General features: G+C 35.1%; 1 protein-coding gene across 2 annotated transcripts in view; it reads left to right on the forward strand.

Annotated features, from left to right (window-relative positions):
• The window catches only part of TRIM24 (tripartite motif containing 24), a 120,405-nt gene that overhangs the window by 70,607 nt on the left and 23,758 nt on the right, over nt 1-26,040 (forward strand). For both annotated transcript variants that reach the window (XM_028106292.2, XM_088018626.1), the window contains exons 4-8: nt 4,129-4,261; nt 9,827-9,943; nt 12,812-12,926; nt 15,608-15,754; nt 24,144-24,261. In XM_028106292.2, the coding sequence (XP_027962093.1) occupies nt 4,129-4,261; nt 9,827-9,943; nt 12,812-12,926; nt 15,608-15,754; nt 24,144-24,261 (630 nt within the window). The remainder of the gene's footprint in view (nt 1-4,128; nt 4,262-9,826; nt 9,944-12,811; nt 12,927-15,607; nt 15,755-24,143; nt 24,262-26,040) is intronic.

Genomic DNA, 26,040 nt, shown 5'->3' on the forward strand with positions numbered 1-26,040 from the left:
TACTTAATTAGAAAAAAAAAAAAAATCTAAGTATTCTGCATTTATGGTTACCATGCAGTTGAAGGTTTACAGATTTTTGCATTTGTTATTTTCTGGTTCGGTAGATTATAAATAATGATATGGAAAGAAGGCCATGATGTATATTAAATGCAAAAAGTAAGTTGCTTAACAGTGTGTTTATTATGAACCCAAGAATTCATTAAAAGGAAAAAGGAAAATGTTCCCATTACTTGGCTTTTTTGTTTCCTGTTTCAACTTCACAGTTTTTTTTTATTAAAGATTTTATTTATTTGAGAGAGAGAATGAGAGCGAGAGAGAGCATGAGAGGGGGGAGGTTCAGAGGGAGAAGCAGACTCCCCTGCAGAGCAGGGAGCCCGATGTGGGACTCGATCCTGGAACTCTAGGATCATGACCTGAGCCGAAGGCAGTCGCTCAACCAACTGAGCCACCCAGGTGCCCCAACTTCATAGTTTTATTATGATCAGAAAACGTGAGTCTGTGAACTCATTCTGTATGCTAGCATACATGTTAAGATTTTGTAAATATTGATGGTACAACTGACCCTTGAGTAACATGAGGCTTGAGGGGTGCTGACCCCTGCGCAGTCGAAAATCCATGTAAACCTTCGACTCCCCAGTACTTAACAAATTAACTACTACTGATAGCCTACTACTGACCAGAAACCTTACTGGTAACAGTCAATTACACACTTTTTAAAAAATATATATTTTTTGGGGAGGGAGAGAGCGTGCGAGTGCGCATACACGCGCATGTGTGCATAAGTGGGGAGAAGGGCAGAGGGCAGTGGGAGAAGGGCAGAGGGCAGAAGGACAAGCGGACTCTCCGCTGAGCAGGGAGCTCAACTCAGGGCTTAATCCCAGGACTCTGAGATCATGATCTGATTTGAAGTCAGATGCTTAACCAACTGAGCCATTCAGGTACCCCAGAACACATTTACACATTTTGTAAGAAGTGTGTGTGGGAGTGTGTGTGTGTGTGTGTGTGTGTGTATTGTATACTATGTTCTTACAAAGTAAGCTAGAGAAAAGAAAATGCTAAGAAAGCCATAAGGAAGAAAAAATACGTTTACAGTAACTGTACTGTATTTATCAAGAAAAATCATGTGTAAGTGGACCCGTGCACTTAAAATCCATGGTGTTCAAGGGTCAACTGTATATGAAATGTCAGATAAATACAAAATTTATATTTAAAAGAGAAACCATAGAATTTCCCTTATAAGAAAAAAGTAAACATTTTTATAATTAGGAAAAAGCCTTTCTAGAAGAGGTTCTCTAAAACTAAAGCCACAAAAAATAAAAACAGATTAATTTTTCTATAAAATGTGTTAAGGACCTACTTGGAAAAATACCATAAACCAAGTCAGACTGGAGAAAATATTTCTAAAATCTTTGGCAAGCAATATTAGCAAATGTGTCTACAAATTGGTAAGAAAGAAAATTGGATGGAAAAATGGCAGAGGTTATAAACAGACAGTTCTTAAGAGAAATACAAATGGTTGATGAATGTGAAAAGTTGTTCTATCTCAGTTATTAAAGAAATATGTCCAAAGGTAGTGAAATCTTTTTTTTTATAAGATTGGCAGAGATTAAAAATACTGACAAAATGCTGTTGGTAATGTAGGTAATAGCCACTCTACACTGGTAAGAGTACAAATTGGTACAATTTTTTTTTTTGGAGGATCATGTACTTATATTTGTATAAGTCACCCTTTGACCCAACAATTCTGCTACTAGGAATTTATCTGTGGAAACATTCAATGACTTATACATTTCATATGTTTATTTCAGCATTATCATACAATATTGAAAAATGAGAAACACTCAAATGTCTACTGCAGGGGTTATATTCATTTGATGAAATACTATGCAGTTAATAAATAAATTGATATATTTACTAACCCAGAAAGGTATCTAAGAGGAGCACCTGGGTGGCTCAGATGGTGAAGCATCCACCTCTTGATTTTGGGTCTCAGGTCATGATATGAGGGTTGTGAGCCCTATGTCTGGCTCCACACTCAGCGTGGAGTGGGCTTGAGATTCTCTCATTCCCTCTGCCCCTCCCCCTGCTCCAGTGTGTGAGCGCACACATGAGCGTGTGCGCACTCTCTTTCTCTCTCTCAAACTAAAACAAAATAAAATAAGAAAGGTATCTAAGAGTTCTTAAGTAAAGAAATCTTATAGACAGTGTGTGTAATGCCATTGTTTTTAATTTTATAAAAGAAAGTACCTACTAATGTATGTAGTTATATACATAGAAAAACAACCAGATGAACACATAACAGGTTATTAATGGTGGTTATTACTGGAAGTGGAATTATTTCTGAAATGTTTGGATTTTACCTTTGATTATTAGTGACATAACTGATGTTTACTGTTTAATCAATAATTATATTTATTTGTATGCTGTTTTTTTTATTTAACATTATAACATAAGCATTGCTCAGTTTTATTGTCACTCTGGGTAACCATTAAAAAGTTATATGGCTGGACCCCAATATTTATAGCAGCAATGTCCACAATAACCAAACTATGGAAAAAGGCCAGATGTCCATCAACAGATGAATGGATAAAGAAGATGTGGTATAGATATACAATGGAATATTATGCAGCCATCAAAAATTTGAAATCTTACCATTTGCAATAACGTGGATGGAATTAGAGGGTATTATGCTAGGCGAAGTAAGTCAATCAGAAAGACAATTATCATATGATCTCACTGATATGTGGAATTTGAGAAACAAGGCAGAGGATCACAGGGGAAGAGAAGAAAAAATGAAACAAGAAGAAACCAGAGACGGAGACAAACCATAAGAAACTCTTTTTTCTTTCTTTTTTTCTTTTTTTTTTTTTTTTAAGAATTTTATTTATTTGACAGTGAGAGACACAGTGAGAGAGGGAACACAAGCAGGGGGAGTGGGAGAGGGAGAAGCAGACTTCCCGCTAAGCAGGGAGCCCGATGTGGAGCTCAATCCCAGGACCCCGGGATCATGACCTGACCCGAAAGCAGATGCTTAATGACTGAGCCACCCAGGCACCCCCATAAGAGACTCTTAATCTCAGGAAACAAACTGAGGGTTGCTGGAGTGGATGGGGGGGTGGGGGGGGTGGCCGGGTGATGGACATTGGGGAGGGTATGTGTTGTGGTGAGTGCTGTGTATTTGTAAGACTGATGAATCACAGACCTGTACCCCTGAAACAAATAATACATTATGTGTTAATAATTAAAATAATAAAAATTAAAAAAAAAAGTTAAATGGTTGGGGCGCCTGGGTGGCTTAAGTTAAGTTAAGCATGGACTCTTGATTTCAGCTCAGGTTGTGGTCTCAGGGTTGTGAGATCCAGACCCCTGTCCTGCTCCATGCTGGGCGTGGAGTCTGCTTGAGATTCTCTCTCTCCCTCTCCCTCTGCCCCCACCCCCACTTGTGTGCTCTCTCTTAAAAAGAAAGAAAATTAAAAAGAAGTTACATGGAGGACTATAGTATATAGTGAAAACTTTATGATTATTTCTGTGTTAATGGGTACCCTCTGTAAAGATTTTTACAGAAGTGGGAAAATAACTTTTCCATCACACTGTTTATACATTTTTATTAGATCTTCTGAATTCCATTTAAAACTATCTCCTTCCATATTTGGAGTAGAAAACATCCAGTTGATTCACACTCACTTTCCTGGGCTATTTTCTTAAGACTTTTTAATTCCATAAAGCATATTTTTAACTACATACTTTTTTTTTCTCCTGAGTTAATTTGAATTTCTGGGAAGAAAAGCTTATTTATCTTTTCCTTCTAAAATGCTGAGAATACTTAATATTTTATTTCTTTTTTTTAATTGAAATACAGTTGACACACAATGTTACATAAGTTTCAAATGTACAACATAGTGATTTGACAAGTCTATATATTATGCTGTGCTTACCACAAGCATAGCTACCATCTGTCACCATACAATGCTATTTTAATATATATAAAGCCTAGTAGTAGTGATAGTGTCAGAAACTGTTTATAGCTATTTTATATCTCAATAGATTCAAATTTAAATTAATAATGAGTAATTATGTAGTATTCAATTACATTAATTGTCTTCTTTTTGCCTCCCATTGTTTCTACAGAGGCAGTTGGTGTGACAAGTCAGCGACCAGTGTTTTGTCCTTTTCATAAGAAGGAGCAGCTGAAGCTTTACTGTGAAACATGTGATAAACTGACATGCCGGGACTGCCAGTTATTAGAGCATAAAGAGCATAGGTAGGGCATCTTTAATTATATACTTACATTTATAATAAGCTTTACGAGGAATAGAGGACTACTGGCACCCCTGCCAAATGGCAGTCAGCAAAAAAGTTTTGTTTGGCCAGCAGTATGTTGGCTTGTTCCAGGATTTTTCAACTTAGGTACTATTAATAGTTGTTGTGGGGGCATTTCTGGTTCATTGTATGGTGTTTAGCTGCATCTTTGACCTGTATTCACTAGATTCCAGTAATATCCTCCCAGTTGTAACAAACAAAAATGTCTCCAGATGTTGCCAAGTGCCCTACAGAACAAAATCACCCTGAGTTGAGAACCACTGGCCTACACACTATTTGAAAATAAATGTAATTTGTTGCCAAATTGTTGTTTGTAAAATGAGGAGATTTTACAATAAGAAAAAAAATTTAGATCTTTGGGTTTTTGAGAAAATGGAACCTGTTATGGCTTTGGGCCCCATACACTTGCATGTCAGCATTTGAGTGGAATTCATTTTAGTGTTCTGTAGAATGAGGCATGCCTTTCCCAATTCATTATAATTCCTACCAAAGCTTATTTTAAAATCTGACCTCCCATAGGCATTTGAGTCAGCAATCACTGATTTATTTAAAATAATAAGATTCTGGGGGCATCTGGGTGGCTCAGTCGTTAAGCGTCTATCTTCAGCTCAGGTCATGACCTCAGGGTCCTGGGATCGAGCCCCCCATCGGGCTCCCTGCTCGGCAGGAAAACTGCTTCTCCCTCTCGCACTCCCCCTGCTTATGTTCCCTCTCTTGCTGTGTCTCTGTCAAATAAATAAATAAAATCTTTAAAAAAATAAATAGTAAGATATTGATACAAATAAAATTGCTTAAAATGGTCTAGGCTCTCACAAACTGATGGTTATCAGAGGAGAGGTGGGTGGGGGGATGGATTAAATAGGTGATGGGGATTAAGGTGTGCACTTTTTTGTGATGAGCACTGGATGTTGTATGGAAGTGTTGAATCACTAAATTGTACACCTGAAGCTAATATTATTTACTGTATGTTAACTAACTGGAATTTAAATAAAAACTAAAAAAAAAAAAAAAAGAAAGAAAAATTGGTCTAGGGTCCAATAATGGCAGACTAGGCAATTTAGACCAAACCATACCAGTGAGGATAACTAGAAAACCTGGACAAAATATAGAAGTCATTGATAAAAACATTTTAGAGCTTATTAGTAAAAAATTACTAGATGAGGTTGGAGTGGGAACAGAGAATGATAAGAGCTTTTTTCCCCTTTGAGGCATTGACCAGGAGATTGGGGAACACTTCTGATAGGCCACAGGGCTGGGAAGATAGGAATTGGAGTTCAGGGGTTACAGGGGTGGAAGGCTTCTCCTTGCCTTGATTTGGAATCCTGAAAGTCTACACTATTACTGTAAAGATGAACTAGCTACTATACTAAATAGTTCCTGACAGACTGAAGCCTCAGCATCAAATTTTTTCAGTACCCAAAGACAGTAAATTGATATCATACTGCTTGTGCCCTGGTAGAATCAAATGTAAATCCTTCCTGAAGAGAGAAAACATCATCTTCTGCCTTAGATTTATTCAGTAATGAATTTTGCAAAATTGTCCAATACATAATTAGAAGTAATCGAGTATTCTAGGAGATTAAACAATGTGAACAAAATCTAGCAGATACAACAAATAATATAAAAAGACCCTTAGGGCTACATCTTTCTATACTGAAGATAAGAGACAAAATGGAAAATTTGGTTAGAGAACTGAAAACTAAAAAAGAATGAGATGGAAAATCCAGAACTGAAAATTGCCATAACTGAAAATAACTCATTAGTGGCTATAACAGATTTGACATAGCAGGAAATGAGAATTAATGAACTAGAAGAAAAGTAAGAAAATACCCAGAATGAAGCATGGTAAATAGAAGGATGAAAGTAGAAGTAGTAGTAATACAGGGTGTAACTGGGGCCCAAGAAGAGAGAAGGGGGAGGGAATGGGAAGAAAGCAACATATAAGGACAGAATATAATGGCTTAGAATGTGGTAATATTGAAGAAAGATGTCTAGCCCATATTTAGGAAGCCCCATAGATCCCCAGCAGGATAAAAAATATTTTTAAGGTACAAAAAGAAAATAATTACAAAACTAAAATTTTATACTCCGTGAACATTTTTTAAAATGAAGATTAATGAAAGACATTTTCAGACAAAATAAACTAGGATAATAAATCCCCAGTAAAACCTCACTAAAGTATACCTTAGGCAAAAGAGAAATGGTTGTTAATGCATGGTGGAATGAAGAGCAATTGAAAAGGTTAAGGATGAGTAAATCTGGATAAATGTTGACATAGGTAACAAAAATGTTTTATTAGCATGTGTCGTGTGTGTGTTTTGTGTATTACACAACAGACAGGAGGATATGGACTTCGTGTTCTAAGACTCAAAAGAGTAAAAAAAGTACAAATTAATATTAGATGGTAAGTCCAGAGCTGTATTTTGTAATGTCTAGAGTAGTCACTAAAAGAATAGTAAAAATGTCTATGATTATCAGAGTTAACAGAGGGGAAGTGGAATAATTAATCAGTCTGAACATAGGCCAAAAAAGACAACAGATGGGATTTAATAAGGACTTGGTAAGTTGGTAAATCTATAAGTATATTTGTAATTATAATAAGTGTAAATGGATAAAATGTTCTGAATTAAAAGATTTCATCCTGGATGAGAAAGAGAATAGAAAATCTGCTATTTGTTGTTTTTATAAGAAGAACAACTAAAACCTAAGTATATGGAAAGAATATTAGGAAAAGATGCACTACATAAACACTAACCAAAGGCAAGCTGTTATATCAAAGTGACTTGTTCAAGACAAAGGACACTTTATACAATAGACGGCTCTCCATTTAAAAGATATAACAGTTCTAAATATATGTATGCCCATAGGCTTAAAATATGTAACAAAAAATGACAGAACTTAGAACAAATAGACAAATCCATGGAGTGGGAAATTTTAACATACTTTTTTCAATAATTGACAAAACAAGCAGATTAAAAATCAGGATATTTCAGTAAGATTCAAATAACCTAATTAGCAAAGACTGTGTGGGCATTAAGGAACACTGCACCTAATGATAGACATTCTTTTCAAATATCAAAAGAAAAAATTTAATTGGCAGAGGGTTAAAATCATATAAAGTCTTACATAAACTCAATGCAATTAAATCTAGAAGATAATAATAGATGAGAAAATTCTCCAAAAATTTGAAAATGAAGAAATGAAATCCATACAAAAGCTAAATGCAGCAATGCATGATCCCATACTGCAGCCTGGACTAGAAGGGGAAAAGTGATTTAGAGGACATGACTGAAACAAATGATGTAACTAGAATATGATGTGTAGAGTAGGTGAGAGTATTATCTTGGTGTCCATTTTCTTACATTTAATTATTATACTGCAGTTGCATAACAATACTCTGTGTTTAGGAAATGCGTACTCATTATTAAGGTGTTAAAGAACTGTGATGAGTCAATTTTTGAAAAACTAAGCTGTGTAAAGGTATAGATCTCTGTACCATTGCAGATTTAACTTGGAAATTATTTCAAAATAAGCAGTTAGAAATAAATGTAAATAAAGCATCAAAGAAGAAATCCCAATGAATATCAGAAAATATTTTTATCTGAATGATAGTGGAAATAATATCCTAAGTATATTGTTAAGGCCATGATGAGAGGAAAATAGATATCATGAAATGTATATAGTAGGTAGTAAGGATAAAAAGTAAGTACAGTAAACAGTTATCTCAAATTAGAAAAATGAGTATATTAAACCTAAAGTAAATGGGGGAAAAGGACATAATAAGGATAAGGACAGACATTAATGAAGTAAAGTCAAAAATCAATCATTCAAAAGACTAGTAAATTGACAAATTCCTTTACGAGTGACTGAGAGGAGGCCCACCTGACTGATGCCAGGAGCAAAAAGGGGCATGAACACATCTCTAAAGGCATTTAAAATTACGAAAAGGTTATCTGTCAATAGATTTGAAAATTTTTACTTGAAAAAGGATAATTCTTAGAAAATAAAACTTAACCAAATTAACACAAGATAAGCTAGAAAATCAGAATAGTCCTTTAATGTAAATCCATAATTTGTAACTTTCTCACAAAGAAAACTACAGACCCAAATGACTTAATTGATGAATCAACAACATAGGTGCAGTAAAAAGAACACCTTTAAATACATACAGCCTTGTCCAGAGAATGATAAAAGAATGAATTCTCTCCAACTTGTTTTTTGGGGAATAAAAATAGAAAATGACAGACTAGTCTCACCCATGAAATGAATGTGAAAATTCTAAGAAATAAAGTAGGAAACCAAATCCAGTAATATTGTGATTTTTGGACAATATAATTGCAACCAAGTTGGCTTCATTTTAGGTATACAGAGTTCATTTAACATTTGAAAATTCATTCATGTAATTCATATTAAAAGAATAAAGGAAAAATACATTATGATTTCAATAGAGACAGAAGAAACATTCTGTAAAAAAGAAAATATGTATGCACCCAGATAGAAGATCTTAGCAAATGAGGGATAAAGGAAATTTCCTAAACCTGATAAAGATTGTCTATAAAAAGGACTAGATAACATCATAACTGGAATATTGAAAGTTTTTAGATTTGAGTTTAGGAACAAGACAACAATGACTATTTTAAGCATTTCATTTAACGTTACACTATATCAGGGTCCCAAAGAGTGCATTATGTACGAAGGAAATCCAACAGAATTATTAACTGTGTTCCCCTTTTTTTCTAATGCTGGCAACCCTATTTATAATACTTACTGATTTAAATGCACTTGCACTTTTAAATCATATTATGTAAAATACTGTATTTTATGCATTTTATGGAAAATTAATAAAACTAGTTATCTTCTACATTACTATTCCCCCGGAGCTACTCTTGACTTATCTACATAGTTTGTCAGAGGTTATCATGTTGACTTCCAAGTTAAATTTTTTAAAGTGCTGTGTTATGTTGTTTGAAGCTTTATTGCATGCAAGGCATAACATCAAGAGTTTTTCGTACTCTTTCCATTTTTCCCAAAGGCATATATTTGTGACCTCTGTGGCACAACCACCTAATGTTTAAAAGTGATCTTTAAAGTGTGTGTTTACAGCATTAAACTCTCATAATTATGAAATTGCAAAATAGTAAATAAATCTACTTAAATATCTGTGACTACTTTTTGCCAGGTCAGCCAAATAAGCTCTCTAAGCCTCTAAAATTATAATTGATAAATGTGTATCTTCCCCAAATTTCCAAAATAATTTAGAGTATCCATGAATAATATCTGTAAAGACTCCCCCTTTCTAAAAAAAAAAAAAAAAAAGACCCCCTCATTCTTAGGGATAATTTTGAGAGCATGAAAAACCTGCCTTCTAGAAATATATTAAAATTTTTTTTAAAGATTATTTACATCTTTTATAATCTTGTTATCTTAAATTGTTTCTATCTGGGGGCTTTTCCTCATTTTAGATATATTAGCTTGAAATAATTGGCTTGTTTACTTATCTTTCCAGATACCAGTTTATAGAAGAAGCTTTTCAGAATCAGAAAGTGATCATAGATACACTAATCACCAAACTGATGGAAAAAACAAAATACATAAAATTCACAGGAAATCAGATCCAAAACAGGTAAAGTTACATTTGTGGTATTATAAAAAATCATCTTTATATAATGTATTAAGTATATTTACTTTTAGAACAGACATTTTACTTAGCTCATAGTGAAATAGGTCCAAGTAAGCTGTTAGATGGCTCTAATAATGTAGTTCATAAGACTTCTCCAAAAACTGGGTTTCTGGAAACTGGACTGGAAAGCATTCTTTTCAGCCATGAAATTTCAAAACTGTTATGGTAATAAACTACATTGAGTAATGGCTCATTTATCTGGTAGGTATTGATAATTTATAATTATCTGGTGTTTCAAATTTTAAAGAAATCCCAGGATTTAAAAACAAAATCAATTGTTTTTACCAGTATGGTAAAATACTTTAATACTTGATTATATATATATAATTGCTTTTTTAAGCGTTGGCAAACTTTGAGATACCTTGTCTGTGCTGTCATCTTTTAACTGCAATAAAGTGGAGATCTTAGGACACCATTAAACAGTTTCACACACATTCCTTATCAGATATAATACTTACATAGTTTCTACATGTTACCTGTTACACTTTTTGTTTTCCATAGGAGTCCTCCTCTTCAACTGTACAAAGGCTCATATCTCACAATTCGGTGATTAGGGGAATAAACCACTAACCTCCACATGGAAGAGGGAGTTTGTCTATCTTCCCCATTTTTTTATCCCATTTGGAACCCACACTGACATATTTACAACCTTTACAAAACCTATGAAATCTCATATCTCCCTTCTTTTGTTGTTTTGCATACAAAAGAAACCTATCACTACCTAAATAAATCAAGAAATGCTTTTTAGAAAGAGCCTGAATAAGAGAGTCCTCACAGGGGATTTGAGTCACTCATAGAGAAAAAGTCTTTTGTGGTTCATCTTCCTTAAGACCAATCATCATAATCTGTTATACTTGTCATTTTGGAGCATGGCTACGGTGGGAACTTTTTCCAAGTAATTCCCTGGTTTAACTGAATTCTTTTAAAGATATTCTTAAGCATAATTTACCCTCGTCTTGATGCTTCAGTATTATTATTATTATTATACCCATTTTTATTCATTGTGATAATACAGTTCTATTGTGTCTTTTGTTTTTATTGTTCTTCCTTATCAGCTCTCATTTTACCTTTCTCTTTCACATAACAACTGTATTAACCAAATACTGTTTCATTTACCATATTCTAATCACAATACTATTTTTGCTAAATAGAGTAAGTGGTGGGTTTAAAAGTTTTTTATCTGAGTAGTTGAAAATTTGTAAAGGATATTTATGGAATGATGGAGAGAGATAGTTCTAGGTGCTTCTACCATATAAATGACAAATGGTAGCAATTGTAAAATAACTAATTTTGTGTAAAAGATCCACCCTTGACAAAATGTATTCTTGACTTTTATCTTATTCTCTCATGTATATGGTGTGAGCTATAAGCCAAAGTTCACTTTTTTGTAACATACAGATGTCCATTTGTTCCTATACCCTTTGTTTAAAAGACTGTATTGTTGCTATTGAATTGCCTTGGTTCCTTTGTAGGAAATCAGTTGACAGCATATGTATAAGGTTACTTCTGAACTCTGTTCTTTCTGTTCTCTTGTGTTTTTCTTTTTTGCCAGTACCCCCACTTTCTTCATGACTGTAGGTTTTTATAGTAAGTCTTCAAATCAGGTAGTGTGAATTCTCAAAATTTGTTTTTTTACCTTTCTGTTAGTGGTTTATGCTGTTTTTACAAAGTCATACATTATTGAATGGAAGGATTTTGGTTTTTGAATTGTGGTAAGACTTAAAGAATCCTTGGATTAAATGCTAATTGCTCATATCTGTATAGACTACCTGATTATAAAAGGATTACATTTACTGGGCTGGCTTACTTTGATATGAATTCATTTTTATGCATGTGCAAACATAGCATTGCTTGTCCTTTTTTCATCATGTTTAACCATCATGAGGATTTAAATTAGTTTTGGGGGGTTTGTTTTGTTTTGTTTCAGGGGGTTTGCTTCCCAGATCTGTCTGGGTTTCTTGATCTTATAGCCAATATTGGTGCCAATTAAATACCTTAAAGAATTTACAACAGAGAATAAAATCCATGCCCTATTGGTTTTAAGTTTCAGTGGGTAACTTTTGGAGAAACAGACTGGAGAAATGAAACTTTTTATTTATCTCAAAATGTTTAGTGGGTGTCCCATTATTCTCTTCTGTTTCTATAAGATAGTCTGATGTGATACTGTGTATTTTCTTTCTGTCTATCTCAAACTCCATGAAAACAGCATTCCATTTTCCCTAATCAAAGGAGAAACTGTACATCGTAGTTGATGAAACATAGTAGTATTTAGCTGCTTATTTCAAGACAAATGTGTTATTAAAAGTAGCAAACTACTATTGTTCTCTTTGCCTCTGTGCAGGTGTAATGAATGCTGTACCAGTTCAGATGACTAAGGGTGACACATTTATACTTTCCTACTTCTTAGTTACAGTGGATGCAATCAAACACTTTCAGAGTCATGGTTTTCTTGTTTATAAATCTTTTTTTTTTTTGTCCACCCTTTTAGGCCAAGTGTTGATTTTCTTGGGTGATTTTCATCATGATCTTTCCAAATCATATTTTCTTAAAATGTGTTCATTCTCTTGCAATTTTATACATTTTGATTTTAAGATTGAATTAAGTGACTGTGTCTTTCAGAAGAATTACATTTCTGCTATGTCATCTTCAAGAAAGTTGATTCAAACTGAAGGACCCTTAGAAACAGCTGAGCTTTTAAGAGTTTAAAACAAAACTTGGCCTAAGTTACATTAAAAAATCAATTTTAAATATTAGAAAACAATATTCTGCCTTAGATTTTAGATTTTTTCCCCTCTTTCATTTAATTTTCAGGATAATTGAAGTAAATCAAAATCAAAAGCAGGTGGAACAGGATATTAAAGTTGCTATATTTACATTGATGGTAGAAATAAATAAAAAAGGAAAAGCTCTACTGCATCAGCTTGAGGTAAGTTACTGTTAATGGGACAGTATGTTGTAGCAATTTAATATAGTATTTTTTCATGTATTTGTGAATTTGGAATCCCAGCCTTTTTCATATAATTGTTTCCATTTATGACTCAAAAATACTTTTCCATTCCCAAGTTTTCTTTTGCCCGGTTCTACATTGTAGCTGGCAGTTTATGGCTTAGTGTGTACTTGGTAGCACAAAGCACAATGCCTTGCTTGAAGAAGGAGCTCTGTAAACGTTGAAGAGATTAATCATTTTAGATTCATTGAAGTAACAGCTTTGGGTCCCCGAAGCGGTGCAATTGAGCAAAAATTTTTAGAATGATAACAAAAAATTTTTAGAATGATAGTATTAGTATTTCATTTTCAAACATACACATTTAATTAACCTTATGAGAAATTAGGTAAAAGGATATGCCTTCTGCTTTCAACATTTTATAGTCTTAACTGTGAAAGCAGTATGTAGCGAGGGTTGTTTAAGGCACTTAAGATAGTTGTTTCTCACCATGGTAAGAAAGATATTATGGTCTTCAGGGGCTTTATTACACTCATGAAGGTCAGGATCCAAAGTCAGTGTTTGAGGTTACAACTTCTCCATGGTATATTAAAATAATATTAATTGCATGGTATTTTAGTATTCTTTTAGTACATTGGTGCAGAAAGAAGTCACAGTAAAGCAGCAATTTACAATGAGAAGAGAATAAGAATTCTGATGTTTAAAGATGCAAAAAAAAAAAAAAGAAAAAAACACTCCTAGAAATAATTTAGTTCAAACTCTTTATTTTGTAGTTGACAAAATTATAAGGTCTTTGTCAGAGAGTCCTATCCCTCCTGGGAAAGCATGGTCATTCCCATGGTTTATCAGACGTACAAGAAACAAAGACTAAAATAATTCTCTGTTCTTTTGGAAACAGATACTTATTTAGTGAAGAAGTGTTCTGTCCAGGCAACCTCATTTATGGGAACTATTTTTTCAAGGTTCTTTGATTCTTTTTTTTTTTAAATAGAAGTATTTAAACAATTTAAAAAGTTTTCCAAGCTCTGCTTAAAATCACACATCACTTAGATTTGCTTTCTCAGAGATTAGCAGTGCACTCATTTCTGTGGCTCTTTCCAGACTTCTCTGTAAATCAGAATCACTTGAAGATAACAAAAGATGACCAGATCCCAGATCTCTAGGAATGAACCTAGTCATCAGTATTATTTGTAATCAACTTTATTGACTTACAGTTCTATACAGTTTTACTCTGGTCCTCATATCCATTCTCCTGGTTCACAGAATCCTCCTAAAATAAATGTAGCCACTTTTATCTAAGAATCCAGAAACCGGCGCAAATAGTTGTTGCCATAGAAGACCCAAATAACTAGGGCTTCTTGTTGTCAATATGCAGTCTCTCCCAAAGTCAACAGAACTTATATTCTTTCTGGTATGTCTCCAAAGAAACATTTAGGATATTTCTGACCTCTGTAAAAAATAAGTAATCTCTAAACTTAAATTAGACATGACAAAGCCATTGACCGTCATTGCAGTTTTTCCCTTAATTCACTTCACCTGTGTATTTTCCAAATTTGAAACTGACAAGGGTCAGGATCTAGGTTCCTTTTTTTTAAATGAGAACGTAAATCCATATTAGAGTTGTAGCAATTTTACTGTTAAACTTCAGGATCAGAAGACAACCCTAATCTCTTCCCCTTTCCTTGCAGACAAAGACTTTTGGATAGAGAACTTTAAAATAACCCAAGTTCAGTGCTCTCTCTCTCTCTCTCTTTAAGATATATTTATTTATTTTAGAAGGAACGTACACATGCAAACAGGGGGAGGGGCAATGGGAGAGAGAAAATCCTAGGCAGACTCCCCGCTGAGCACAGAGTCTGATGCAGGGCTGTAACCCAGGACCCTGAGATCATGACCTCAGCTGAAACCAAGAGTCTGATGCTTAACTGACTGAGCCACCCAGGCACCCCCAATGCTCTCTACTTTTGATTAATCTGTGTTCTTGCTTGTGTACTTCGCTTAGAGATATTCTGTATTCTGCTTTTGTGTAGTTTTTCTGAGAATGCATTGGCTCCTCTAGTCATCAGTTGGCTCCCAAGGTAATTCTCAATAGACAAAAATCATATCCCTTTCTAACCACATACAGAATATAAGTGTTGTCTACCATATGGCATGACTGGGCACAAAGTGGTTGCATTCAAGACTGGAATGCCTGAAAAGTGAAATCCTGTGATTGCACAAATTGTGTGATCTGGTAATTTTATTAAGATTGCTGGATGATACCTCTATTTTATTTGTGAGTATTGAATTTAATAGGCATTTGCTCTATCATAGTTAATCCATGGCTTTTGTCCCTTTTTGGATACTGGAAGTTGCATGAACAGAGACCTAAATTCCCAGAACCTGTCAGACTAGACCAAGGGCCTGGGGTGGGAGTGGGGATGCAGAGGCAGGGACGGCAGTGGTGATAGTGGTGGCAGCAGCAGGAGCCCTGCAGTGTTGGGACACAGTTTTTTGTGGCAGTGAGAGTGATCCTTTATACTAAGGGAGAAAAACACTAAGCATATTTTAAGTTTCTGTTATTTGGGTTCTCAGAGGTGGCAGTTATTCTAATTTGATAATCTGAAAATGACCATTATAGTATGTTATATGCAGGACAAATGTTGACGTTTTCTTCTTTTCAGAGCCTTGCAAAGGACCATCGCATGAAACTTATGCAACAACAACAGGAAGTGGCTGGACTTTCTAAACAATTGGAACATGTCATGCATTTTTCTAAATGGGCAGTTTCCAGTGGCAGCAGTACAGCGTTACTTTATAGCAAGCGACTGGTAAGATAGACTGAGTAATGCATTTAACATACCATCAAACCACAGAGAAACAGTGGAGGTATTGGAATACTTGAAATTCAGAAATGTTCATTAGTCTGTTTGTACTGCATTGTCCTTTACCTATTTCTAATTTTTTACCTATTTCTAATTTTAATTGGTCAAAATATTTTGGTTTTTAAAAATATATTTAACTGCCATGGTTTAGGTATAACTTCAGTTTTAATCTACCATTGTCATTCCTGTTTTATTCTTTTCTAGGTTTTCTCTGAGTGGCTGTTGAACTTAATACTAAAAATAATGATAACAGTAAATATTTCCTGATCACCTATAGTGTGCCAGACACTAATTCTAAACATTTTCCACGTAATATTTCACTTAAACTTATGCATCATTTTGAGGGGTGGGGGGTATTGTTTGTTTGAAGTTTTTACTTAAATTCTAGTTAGTTAACATACAGCGTAATACTGGTTTCAGGAGTAGAATTTAGTGATTCCTCACTTATATACAACACCCAGTGCTCATCAGAACAAGTGCCCTCCTTAATCCCCATCACCCATTTAGCCTGTCCCCTGCCCACCTCCCTCCCATCCACCCTCAGTTTGTTCTCTATAATTAAGAATCTCTTAAGGGTTGCCTCCCCCTTCCCCTATGTTCATCTGTTTTGTTTCTTAAATTCTTAAATTCTACATGAGTGAAATCATATGGTATTGTCTTTCTCTGACTTGTTTCACTTAGCATTATACTCTCTAGCTCCATCCATGTCATTGCAAATGGCAAGATTGCATTCTTTTTGATGTCTGGGTAATATTCCATTATGTAATATATGCACCACATCTTTATCCATTCATCAGTCAATGGACATTTGGGCTCTTTCCGTAATTTGGCTATTGTTGATAATGCTGCTATAAACATGTGCCCCTTTGAGTCAGCGTTTTTGTATCCTTTGCACTACCTAGTAGTGCAATTGCTGGGTCATTTTTTATAGCTAGGGGCACCTGGGTGGCGCATTCAGTTAAGCTTCTGACTCTTGGTTTCGGCTTAGGTTGTGGTCTCAGGGTCGCGAGGTCAAGGCTGCAAATAAATCTTAAAAAAAAAAAAAAAGACTAGGTACACCATCCATCCTTACTGTATGGATGATGAAACCAAGGCACAGAGTTAAGTCACATGCCTAAGGTTACAAAGTTAAGAGGTATATAACCAGAATTCTATCTTGGACACCTGAGCTTAGAGGCTGTGTTTCTCTTGTCGACAGTACATTATTTACTCTGGCATCCATCTATGGTACTGTGTATTTCAACCCCATTTGCTACAGAAGAGTGGCTGTGTTATTAGATGAACAATTTTGACAGTAATCTATAACCTTGCTACTGAAGATATTCAGTCACTGCATACTACTAATCACCCAAGGATTCTGGTTTAATAGTTGTGGAGTGGAGCCAGATTCTGTATTTCTTACAAGCTCCTGGGAGATGCTAATGCCACGGGTCTGTCAACTGTGCCTTTAGTAGCAAGGATCTTGAAGATATTTAGCCACTAGAAGTCGAACCATATAAACATTCTGAAAAATTCCCGCCTTACCTTCATTTTATTAAGGATCCCACAGAGAATTATCCTTTGAAATCAAATTAGGACATCCAAATCAGCTTTCTGTTCACCTATTCCATTTCTGGAATCAGGTGGCAGAATTTTTCTGTAACCATTTTGAAATAAGGAAATGTACTTCTGGATAAACGTCTATAAACTAGGTTCAAACATTGAGTTCAAGACTTATTAAAAAACTGATTTTTAACTCTTTCTAAAACTATTCCTAATCATGCATTGTATTTACTCTTAGAATTTTTTTCTTTCATAATATTCAATGATACACTCTTTCTTGAGTCTTCTTTTTTAAACTGCTTTATTGATGTATGAAAAACAGTTTCTATATAGTACATATCTTCTCTGTTTTCCTGAATATTTTTCTGAAAGTGAAACCAAAAACGAAGAAAAGTAGAAAATGAGAGAATTGTCTTTTTTCAATTATGAATGAAAAATTAGGAATATTGAATATTATTACAGATGTGTAAGAAGACATTCATACAGTCAGATAGTCAATCTCTTCTGTTTAAAAATTTCTCTAATTTTATTCTATGATTTTGTTTACAATTATAATAAGAGAAAACAATAAAAATAGAAGATGGGGTTACTTAATTTGCACAATGATTTCTTGACATGGGAGAGAGGGAGATTGTTTTATTTTACATGTAGGAGAAAATGGGTTCAGCAAATTATAAGGAATCAATTATAAGGAACCAATACCCAATTGACTAAATCATTTTTTTCTAATTTTTAAAAGCCTATGGAACCCAAGTGGGCCTTAGGGCATTACCAGTAGCCAATGTAGTTGATAAAATAATTTGCCTATAATGCATACAGAGCTGAGGCTCATGATTATTTGTAAACACTTATAAGGGTTTCCACCCTCAAAAAATTTGAAATTTGCTGTATTCTACAGCTCTGTTCTTCATAGTTCTTATGCTTGGTACATATAGCCATGTTTACTCAGGTTATCCTTTAAATGATGGCTTTTATGTGCTTAAAAGAATAAGAAGAAATGCCTTGCAGGTCTGAAATTTCAAGCTTGGCTTGGAATTCTCAGTTCATCTTTTTGCTGTGGGAATTATGGTCAATAAAAAACAAAACCCAATGCAACAGTGGAATCTTTTCAGAAGTCCAGTTTTAAATATATTTTGAAACATTTTCACAGTATTTCCTCAGGATTCTTCCGTCAACCTGTTAACATTGAGTTTATCCTTATATAATTTAGAAGGAGGACAAGAAATACTGACCGAAGAAAGACCAGGAGAGTAGAGCACTATCATTCTTTTTACTAGCAGTAAATATTTCTATAATAATAGCAGTTGGGAAACTCTTTAAGTTATAAGTAGTAAAAAGGAATTCTACAATCTCTTTTCTCCTTTTTCCTCTCCTCCAATCTAATGACTCTTTGAAGACCTTCTTTATGTTTTTCTGAATGTCTCATTGCCAACACCTTGCTTCTAATCCTTGGGGCTCACAGTATATGATGCTCTCTCTTGCCTGGGTACTGGTAGATTTCTTAGAATGCCTCTTCTTTCTCCTGAATAACTAATGTTCATCTTTTTAGAGACTACCAGCTTCAGTTTAGGTTTGTCTTCCTTTCTTCTTGGCAGCCTTTCATGACCAAGACTGGATTGAATTTCTCTTCTCTCTGTTTGCAAATCCTTTGTGCATATGTCTATCATACTATTACTGATTTTTATCTACTATTATATTTGCGTATGTTTCTATGACTCTCATTAGATTTTATACTTCTTAAAGGTAGGAATTTTATGTTAATCACTGCTTGATGTATAGGAATGAAACAAAAGATTGATGGTGAAAAAATGGCAGATATAACATCTTCTGTCAGAAACTCTCTGCGTGTTAATTTTTACGGGATTGGAAATTCAGATACTTAATTTCTTCTTTAACTTAAATAGAAAGGAGATAATATACAGCAGTGCTATCTTGAAAGCTGTTTTGATGTCTTTTATATTTTAAAAAGGTTTTTTCATCTTTTTTTCTTTTTGAACAGTAGCTAAGTTTTCAGTGTGAAACCTGAGTACATTTAAGTTCAGATATATCTGAAAGGATTAACAACTATATTTTATGAACCATTGGGGTGCCTGGGTGGCTCAGTCAGTTAAATGTCTGCCTTTGGCTCCCAGGGTCCTGGGATCGAGCCCCGCTTCAGGCTCCTTGCTCAGCAGGGAGCCTACTTCTCCCTCTCCCTCTGCCTGCCACTCCCCGTGCTTCTGCTCTTTCTCTCTCTCAAATAAATAAGTAAATAAAATCTTAAAAAAAAAAAAAACCAAATATATTTAATGAACCATTATCATTTACACCAGCCAGGCTTTATGGCTTTTCAGAATTATCTAAAACATGTATCAGGAGATTTGACAAGGTTTACATTTTAGATGGGTAATAAAATAATTTGACGGTAAGAGAGCTCTTACATCTTGACAGCAAAATACATCAGGAAAAAAAAATGTTACTTAATGAATAGTTTGCCCAAGTTTGATATTACTTTTAGACCTTGGCACAACTTAATTAGCAGATAGTAGCTATCAGAGTTGTAAATAAATGTGTCTTTTATTTTCTCAATAGCAAAAGAAGGGATTTATAGTGTAGTTAGTACCGGAAGGAGGGAAAGGTATGTCCCAAGGGGTTTACCTCATAGTTCCCTTTATTTAGAGTTGATTTTCTTTTAAGAAAGTGCTCACATTTCTGATTTTAACCATTTTTTCTGCATAAATGATAAAGAAGGGAAAAGTTTATGTCACAGTATAAATCAGTAACTGTAGAATAGTAGATATAAAGAAGCATATTTGCTCACTGTCGTAGAGGTAATTAAGGAGCGATCAGAGTATACTAATCCAGTGAGTAGAGAATTGATGGAACAGGATTTCAGTGTAATCCTAGAATACCTCTTTACAAAATACTAATCAGTTACAAAGGGGGAAATCCAGTGAATTTAAGGTGGAGAAACTGGGCAGCAAAATTGCCAGGTGATAAGGATTTGTATCAGCAGTTGTGGGACAGATTGACATCCTGAGCTTCCTGATCTGATGCACTAAGAAATGCACATTATCATTTATGTGGGATTCCTGACAAGAATGCTTTACTAAGTCTGATCAGGAGGAACTACACTCAGACCCATGTTGAAGGTCATCTTGCAGAATATAAGACCCGAACTCTTCAAAGCCATCAAGGACAAATGACGGGGAAAGACCAATGAACTGCAGAGAAGTGACAACTAAATGCAACCTGTATTCCTTGATAGCATTCTGGGAAGTGACCCTGTTAGGAGAGTTACCATTTGAATGAGGCCTTTGGATTGGATTGTAGTGTTGTGACAAACCTGCTTTTGGAATTTGGAACTTGCTGCTTATGTTAAGAGGATCTATGTTTTAAGTTATACTCCCTGGAGTGTTTGGGGTAGACAGAACCTCATGTCTGCAACTTGCTGTCAAAAGGTTCAGAAAAAGACAAGTAATAATAGTGCAGAAGCAGTTGGGCGGGCACTCGAAGAAATGTGCTAATACATTAACAGTTGGGAAATCTGGGTGAAGAGTTCTTTTCAGTTTTCAACAATTTTAAAATTATTTCAAAATGATTAAATTTTTGGAAATGGTAAAACATGCGTGTATTTATGAAGGGAAATTCTTGGAATAATTATTTTGGTTAGCATTTTTACAGTGAGAACTGTTAGAGGATGTAAAAAATTAAAGGCAGGAAAAACTTAGGGAGAAGAGCATTGTGTTGCGTGCTGTTTGCTACACACTGTGCCATGTATTCCACACAGTCCCAAAATAAGTTCGTGCTTTTTTACTCAGAATTTAGTATAGCTGTTGGACATAATTTAGCAACTGAAACAAATGTATTCAACACTTACTTACTGAATACCTGCTACATATCAGGCAGCATTCTAAGCACTGGGAGAACAGAAAACAAAATAAAATCTTTGCCCTCAAGGAATTGCATTTTAGTGAAGAGAGACAGTGCTGAAATAAATAAAATATGTATACTGCTACATGGTGTTCAGTGCTCTAGAGAAAGGTAAATTAAGGAAAGGAGTCTGGGAACATTGGGGTGGGGATTGTAGTTTTAGGTATGTTAAGTCTATCCAAAGAGGGTGATATTTGAGCAAATACTGATGGAAATGAGGAAGCAAGCCCTGTAGGAAGTAAATACTCAAGGGAAGTAAATTCTGGCAGAGCACACAGCAAGTGCAAATATAGAGATGGAAGTTTTTGTGATATGGATACAAGGAGGCCTGAGGGGCTGGAACAGAGTGAAGGAGCAGAAAGTAGTACGAGTAAGATCAGAGAAGTAATAGAAAGTCAAATAGCACAAGCGTTGTAGTTCATTATGAGGACGTTCGTTTTTAATCTGAGTAAGATGGGCAACCATTAGAGAGAGGGACTTGAGAAGGACAGAATATGATTTATATTTTAACAGTCACTGTGGCTATTTAGAGTAGATTATAGGTAGTTGAAGGCAAGAGAGAAGTAAGGGAGACCAGTTGAATCTTACTGCAGCAAGGTGGCTTTTCCAAGGTGGTAACAGGAGAATTAATAGAGTTGATGGGAAAACTGGTAGGGTTATCCATGTCTTTTAAGGATAGGACCAGTAGGATTTGCTGACAGGTTGAATGTAGGGCTTGAGAAATAGAAAGGAACCAGGGACTAACTCAGCAGTAGGAAAATAATAATGGAGATGGAGAAGATTATAGGACAAAAAGACTTGAAGAGAAAGATCAGAAGTTCCCTTTTAGACATACTAAATTTGAGGTGCCTGTCAGACAACCAGGTGGAGATGTTGACTAAGAAGTTTGAAATGCAAGTTCAAAAGAGAGATCCAGACTTGGGATACAGATTAAGAAGTCATTTAAACTATGAGACTATATGAGATCACTAAAACTATGTGGGAATAGGAGAAAAGAGGGCAGTTGCAAGACAAAGAACCAACACTGGAGGCTGTGATGGTGCACTGGAACCCAAACCTATTCTCAGTGGCCCCAAAAAGTAACAGCTGCTAAAATAAAGGCAAAACCATGAGAGTATAGTATGCTGAAAGCCAAGTGAAGGAAATGGTTTCAGAAAAGAATGGGAGGAGGGGAACGGGGCAGTAAAAATAGATGAGTTTTTTTTAAGAGTTTGCTGTTAAAAAGCAGAAAAATGGGGCAGTGGATGGTAGGAGGAAAGGAGCCAAGAGTTTTGTTTTTAGCTGGGAAAGGTTAAAGCATGTTTATATGTTGATAAGAGTGATCCAGTAAAATGAAAGCCTAGGTGATACAGGAGAGGGAGGAAAATTGCTGAGTAGTGTCCGTAAGTAGGCAAGAAAGGTTGGGTACTGTTGCACAAGTGGAAGGACTGACTTTAGAAGCATGGCCATTTCGGGGCACCTGATGACTCAGTCATTTAAGCTTATGGCTTGATTTCAGCTCAGGTCATGATCTCAGGGTCCTGGGATCAAGCCCCACGTCAGGCTCCGAGCTTCTTGGGGGAGTTTGCTTGAGATTCTCTACACCCCACCCCATCCCCCGACCCCAGCTCCGTGTGTGCGCTCTCTCACGCTCGTTCTCTCCGTCTTTCTCAAATAAATAAAATCTAAAAAAAAAAAAAGAAAAGAAAAGAAAAAAGAAACATGGCCATTTAATCCATTGTAATAGGAGGGAACACTAATACAAGTGGTGAGAATTTGTAGAAGGACCCTGATTGTTCCTGCTTTCTCAGTAAAATTGTAAGCAAAATCCATCAGCTGAGATTGAGAATGGGAGAGGAAGGAGAGCTAGAGATTTGAGAAGAAAATTCGAATAGTCATTTAAGAGAGTAGGGAAATAAAGTACCAGAAAAATGTCATGATAGCCAGTCAACCTTAGGGGCCTACTTGAAGTAAATTGTCATGTGTTTATTTGTCCAGTTATATCTGCAGAGGCAAAAGTTGGGTTTAACCAGGGTTGTTTTATTTTGTTGGGGGAAAGGTTGAGAGGGAAGGGAGTATGTGAGAGATAAGAGGTATCAAGGGTATATGCAACGTGATTATGGTGATTGACCCTGGGATTTCAGCGGGGTAAGGTTACTGGTGAGGTGAGACCAAAGGACAGGGAAAAATTCTAAGAGCACTTATAGGACCTTAAGGTTTATTGGATTATTGGTACTTGGGCACTAGAGAGAGGTGGAAAGAAGGATCAGCTGGTTGGATATTAAAATCGTCAAGAATTACGACAAAAGTAATGTTAGAGATGGTGATAATGAGCCAGGAACTAAATTCTTCAAGGACTGAGGGAGAATGACCAAGTATTCACTGAGGACAACTTCCACAGTGGGGAAGGAGGTGGGTGGTATTGTGTGATGACATGAGATTGAAAACATAGGAGCAAGGAGAACCATCCCTAGCAGGCCAACTTATGGGCTGAGATTAATTTGTACTTTCCATAACTCATTAGCCCCCTAATCTAAATTTTGAATCCTTCTTTAAAAGAGTAAGTAAAATAAATAAAAGAGCAAATGTGTTAAAATTTATTTTACAAATATTTAGTTGGTGCTTCCCTGAAGTTTTAGTAATTCAAAAAACTGACTTTAACGAACCTATCACTTTAAGATACTTTTCAGTTTTGTGTTCAGTAGTATAGCCAATTGAATTATATCTCAAAACTTTTAACATGTTAAAAAAAAAACTTATCCACGTTTATAACTTAGATATGATTACTTATTTTGTGTTAGCATACATACCAGAGACCATTTTTTGTGTATTTACTGGGAACTTAATAAATTATTTGCTTGATTAAAGACACCAATGTTTAGTTGTCTCTCCTTTCTTCTAGATTACATACCGGTTACGGCACCTTCTTCGAGCAAGGTGTGATGCTTCCCCAGTGACCAACAATACCATCCAGTTTCACTGTGATCCTAGTTTCTGGGCTCAAAATATTATCAATTTAGGTAGGCCCTTATGTCCGTTTTCTGAAAGTGCCATTTGTTTCTAGAACTCTTCATGATTATGATATGTTATTGAAAATGTATTCCCTTCCACCCCCGAAGTGTTTTTATTACCTTGTTTTGAAGACATGGAATTTTTGCCAGTATTTTATTGTTATGTATATATGTGTGACGCATGCATGAATACAAGTACACATGTAAATAAATGGATATGAACATCCTTTATATTGACTCACAGGGTATCTATCTAGACTTTGGGATTTAGAAGTTCTTTTTTCCGTAGAATCTTGTTTCTATTGTTAACTATAGGTTTATCAGAATGGGATAATAAAACTTTTGACTCATGACTGCCATTGATACAGGATTTTTGATATTTGGAATGTTTTCTGATAAAATAGTATTTCTCGTACTGGCTTACTTACTTTTTATACCCAGTCATGAAGCACCTAAGGGTTCATTTGCTTGATCTTGCTAGGGGAGACTTCTCATTTTTTTATTCTGCCTTTTATGTAATAACTACATATTTTTAAACTTACAAATTAGAGTGTAACATGCACACAGAAAAGTGCCCCAGTTTTAAGTATTAGAGCCCACTGAATTGTCACAAAGGGAGACTATCATTTTGGCAAGATTAGAAGCTCTAATATCTTTGCAGGCAGTTCAGCAGAAAGTTATTCCTTTAGCTTCCCTACAGTATTTGCTAGTAGAAAAAGTCTTCCCTTTTTGCCTCTTCATTTCTCACGGGGAATCTATAGAAGTAGAAATGTAAGAATTCCCTATACATTCTTCATCAGCCACCAACTCAGTCCCTTTGATGACAGTTTTTGGTCTCATTGACTATGTTTCAAAATCATCAAAGATGGTTGCTCTCCTTCCCTAGGCTAGATTCTGGGTAGGAAAGGAAGAAATGGCTGGAAAGGGAGAGAGCCAGTGCTGTCATAATATACCAAGAAAGGAAGCAATAAGCTTACACAAATCTCATCCATACAACAGAAGAATAAAAAGGATGGTGATAAGGTGACCCCTGTGGCTCAGTTTCAAAGTGCATGCAGCAACATATTTATTGATAGGTAGCAGGCATCTGGAATCACACACAGTCTCACCTATATTACTAAAAAGAAGCATCTTAATACAAAGTGTGTTTATAAGTAACTCTTACCCTTCCCCACTGAACCACCACACAGTCAGCTCTACAGAGTACCTATCCACATAATATATCATATACGGAAATATATGTACTTATAAGCATATTGCTTATACTATAAAACCACATGATGTAGACATAGGTAAAATTAAGAATATGTGTGTAACTATAACACATAAGTGGATATAGTTTTAGATAAATCTGTATCAGCAAAAACAAAAACAGCATCCCTATTTGTGAAGTTTGTGAAAATCCTATAATAAAATTAAACCGTATCCTTTACTGTAAGTCTTCTCAGAGCTATCATGTACAGCTGTGTAAATTGTCATTTACAATGAGATTTGCATTTTAAATATTCTAAGAAGGAGACAAGTTTCCCAAACTTGTTTATCCATGGCTTCTGAGAAATAGAAGAGTGTGAGGGAAAAATATTGATATAGATGAACATTCAATTAATGTCTTGGTGAGTTTGGGTAAGTTGTTCAATCTCTCTGAACCCTTAGATCCCTTATCTATAAAAAGGACTTACGGATATACATAGACTTGATATCATATTGCCTAACATACAGTGAGTATTTAATCAATGATAACCATATTTTTTTTAGGATGTTTATGCTTAGTAAATCAGAAACATTTGA

Source organism: Eumetopias jubatus, unplaced genomic scaffold (genome assembly GCF_037043125.1).
Source record: "Eumetopias jubatus isolate StellerSeaLion01/CBP00866 unplaced genomic scaffold, mEumJub1_p1.0 scaffold_14, whole genome shotgun sequence".
In the NCBI taxonomy this organism is placed as follows: domain Eukaryota; kingdom Metazoa; phylum Chordata; class Mammalia; order Carnivora; family Otariidae; genus Eumetopias; species Eumetopias jubatus.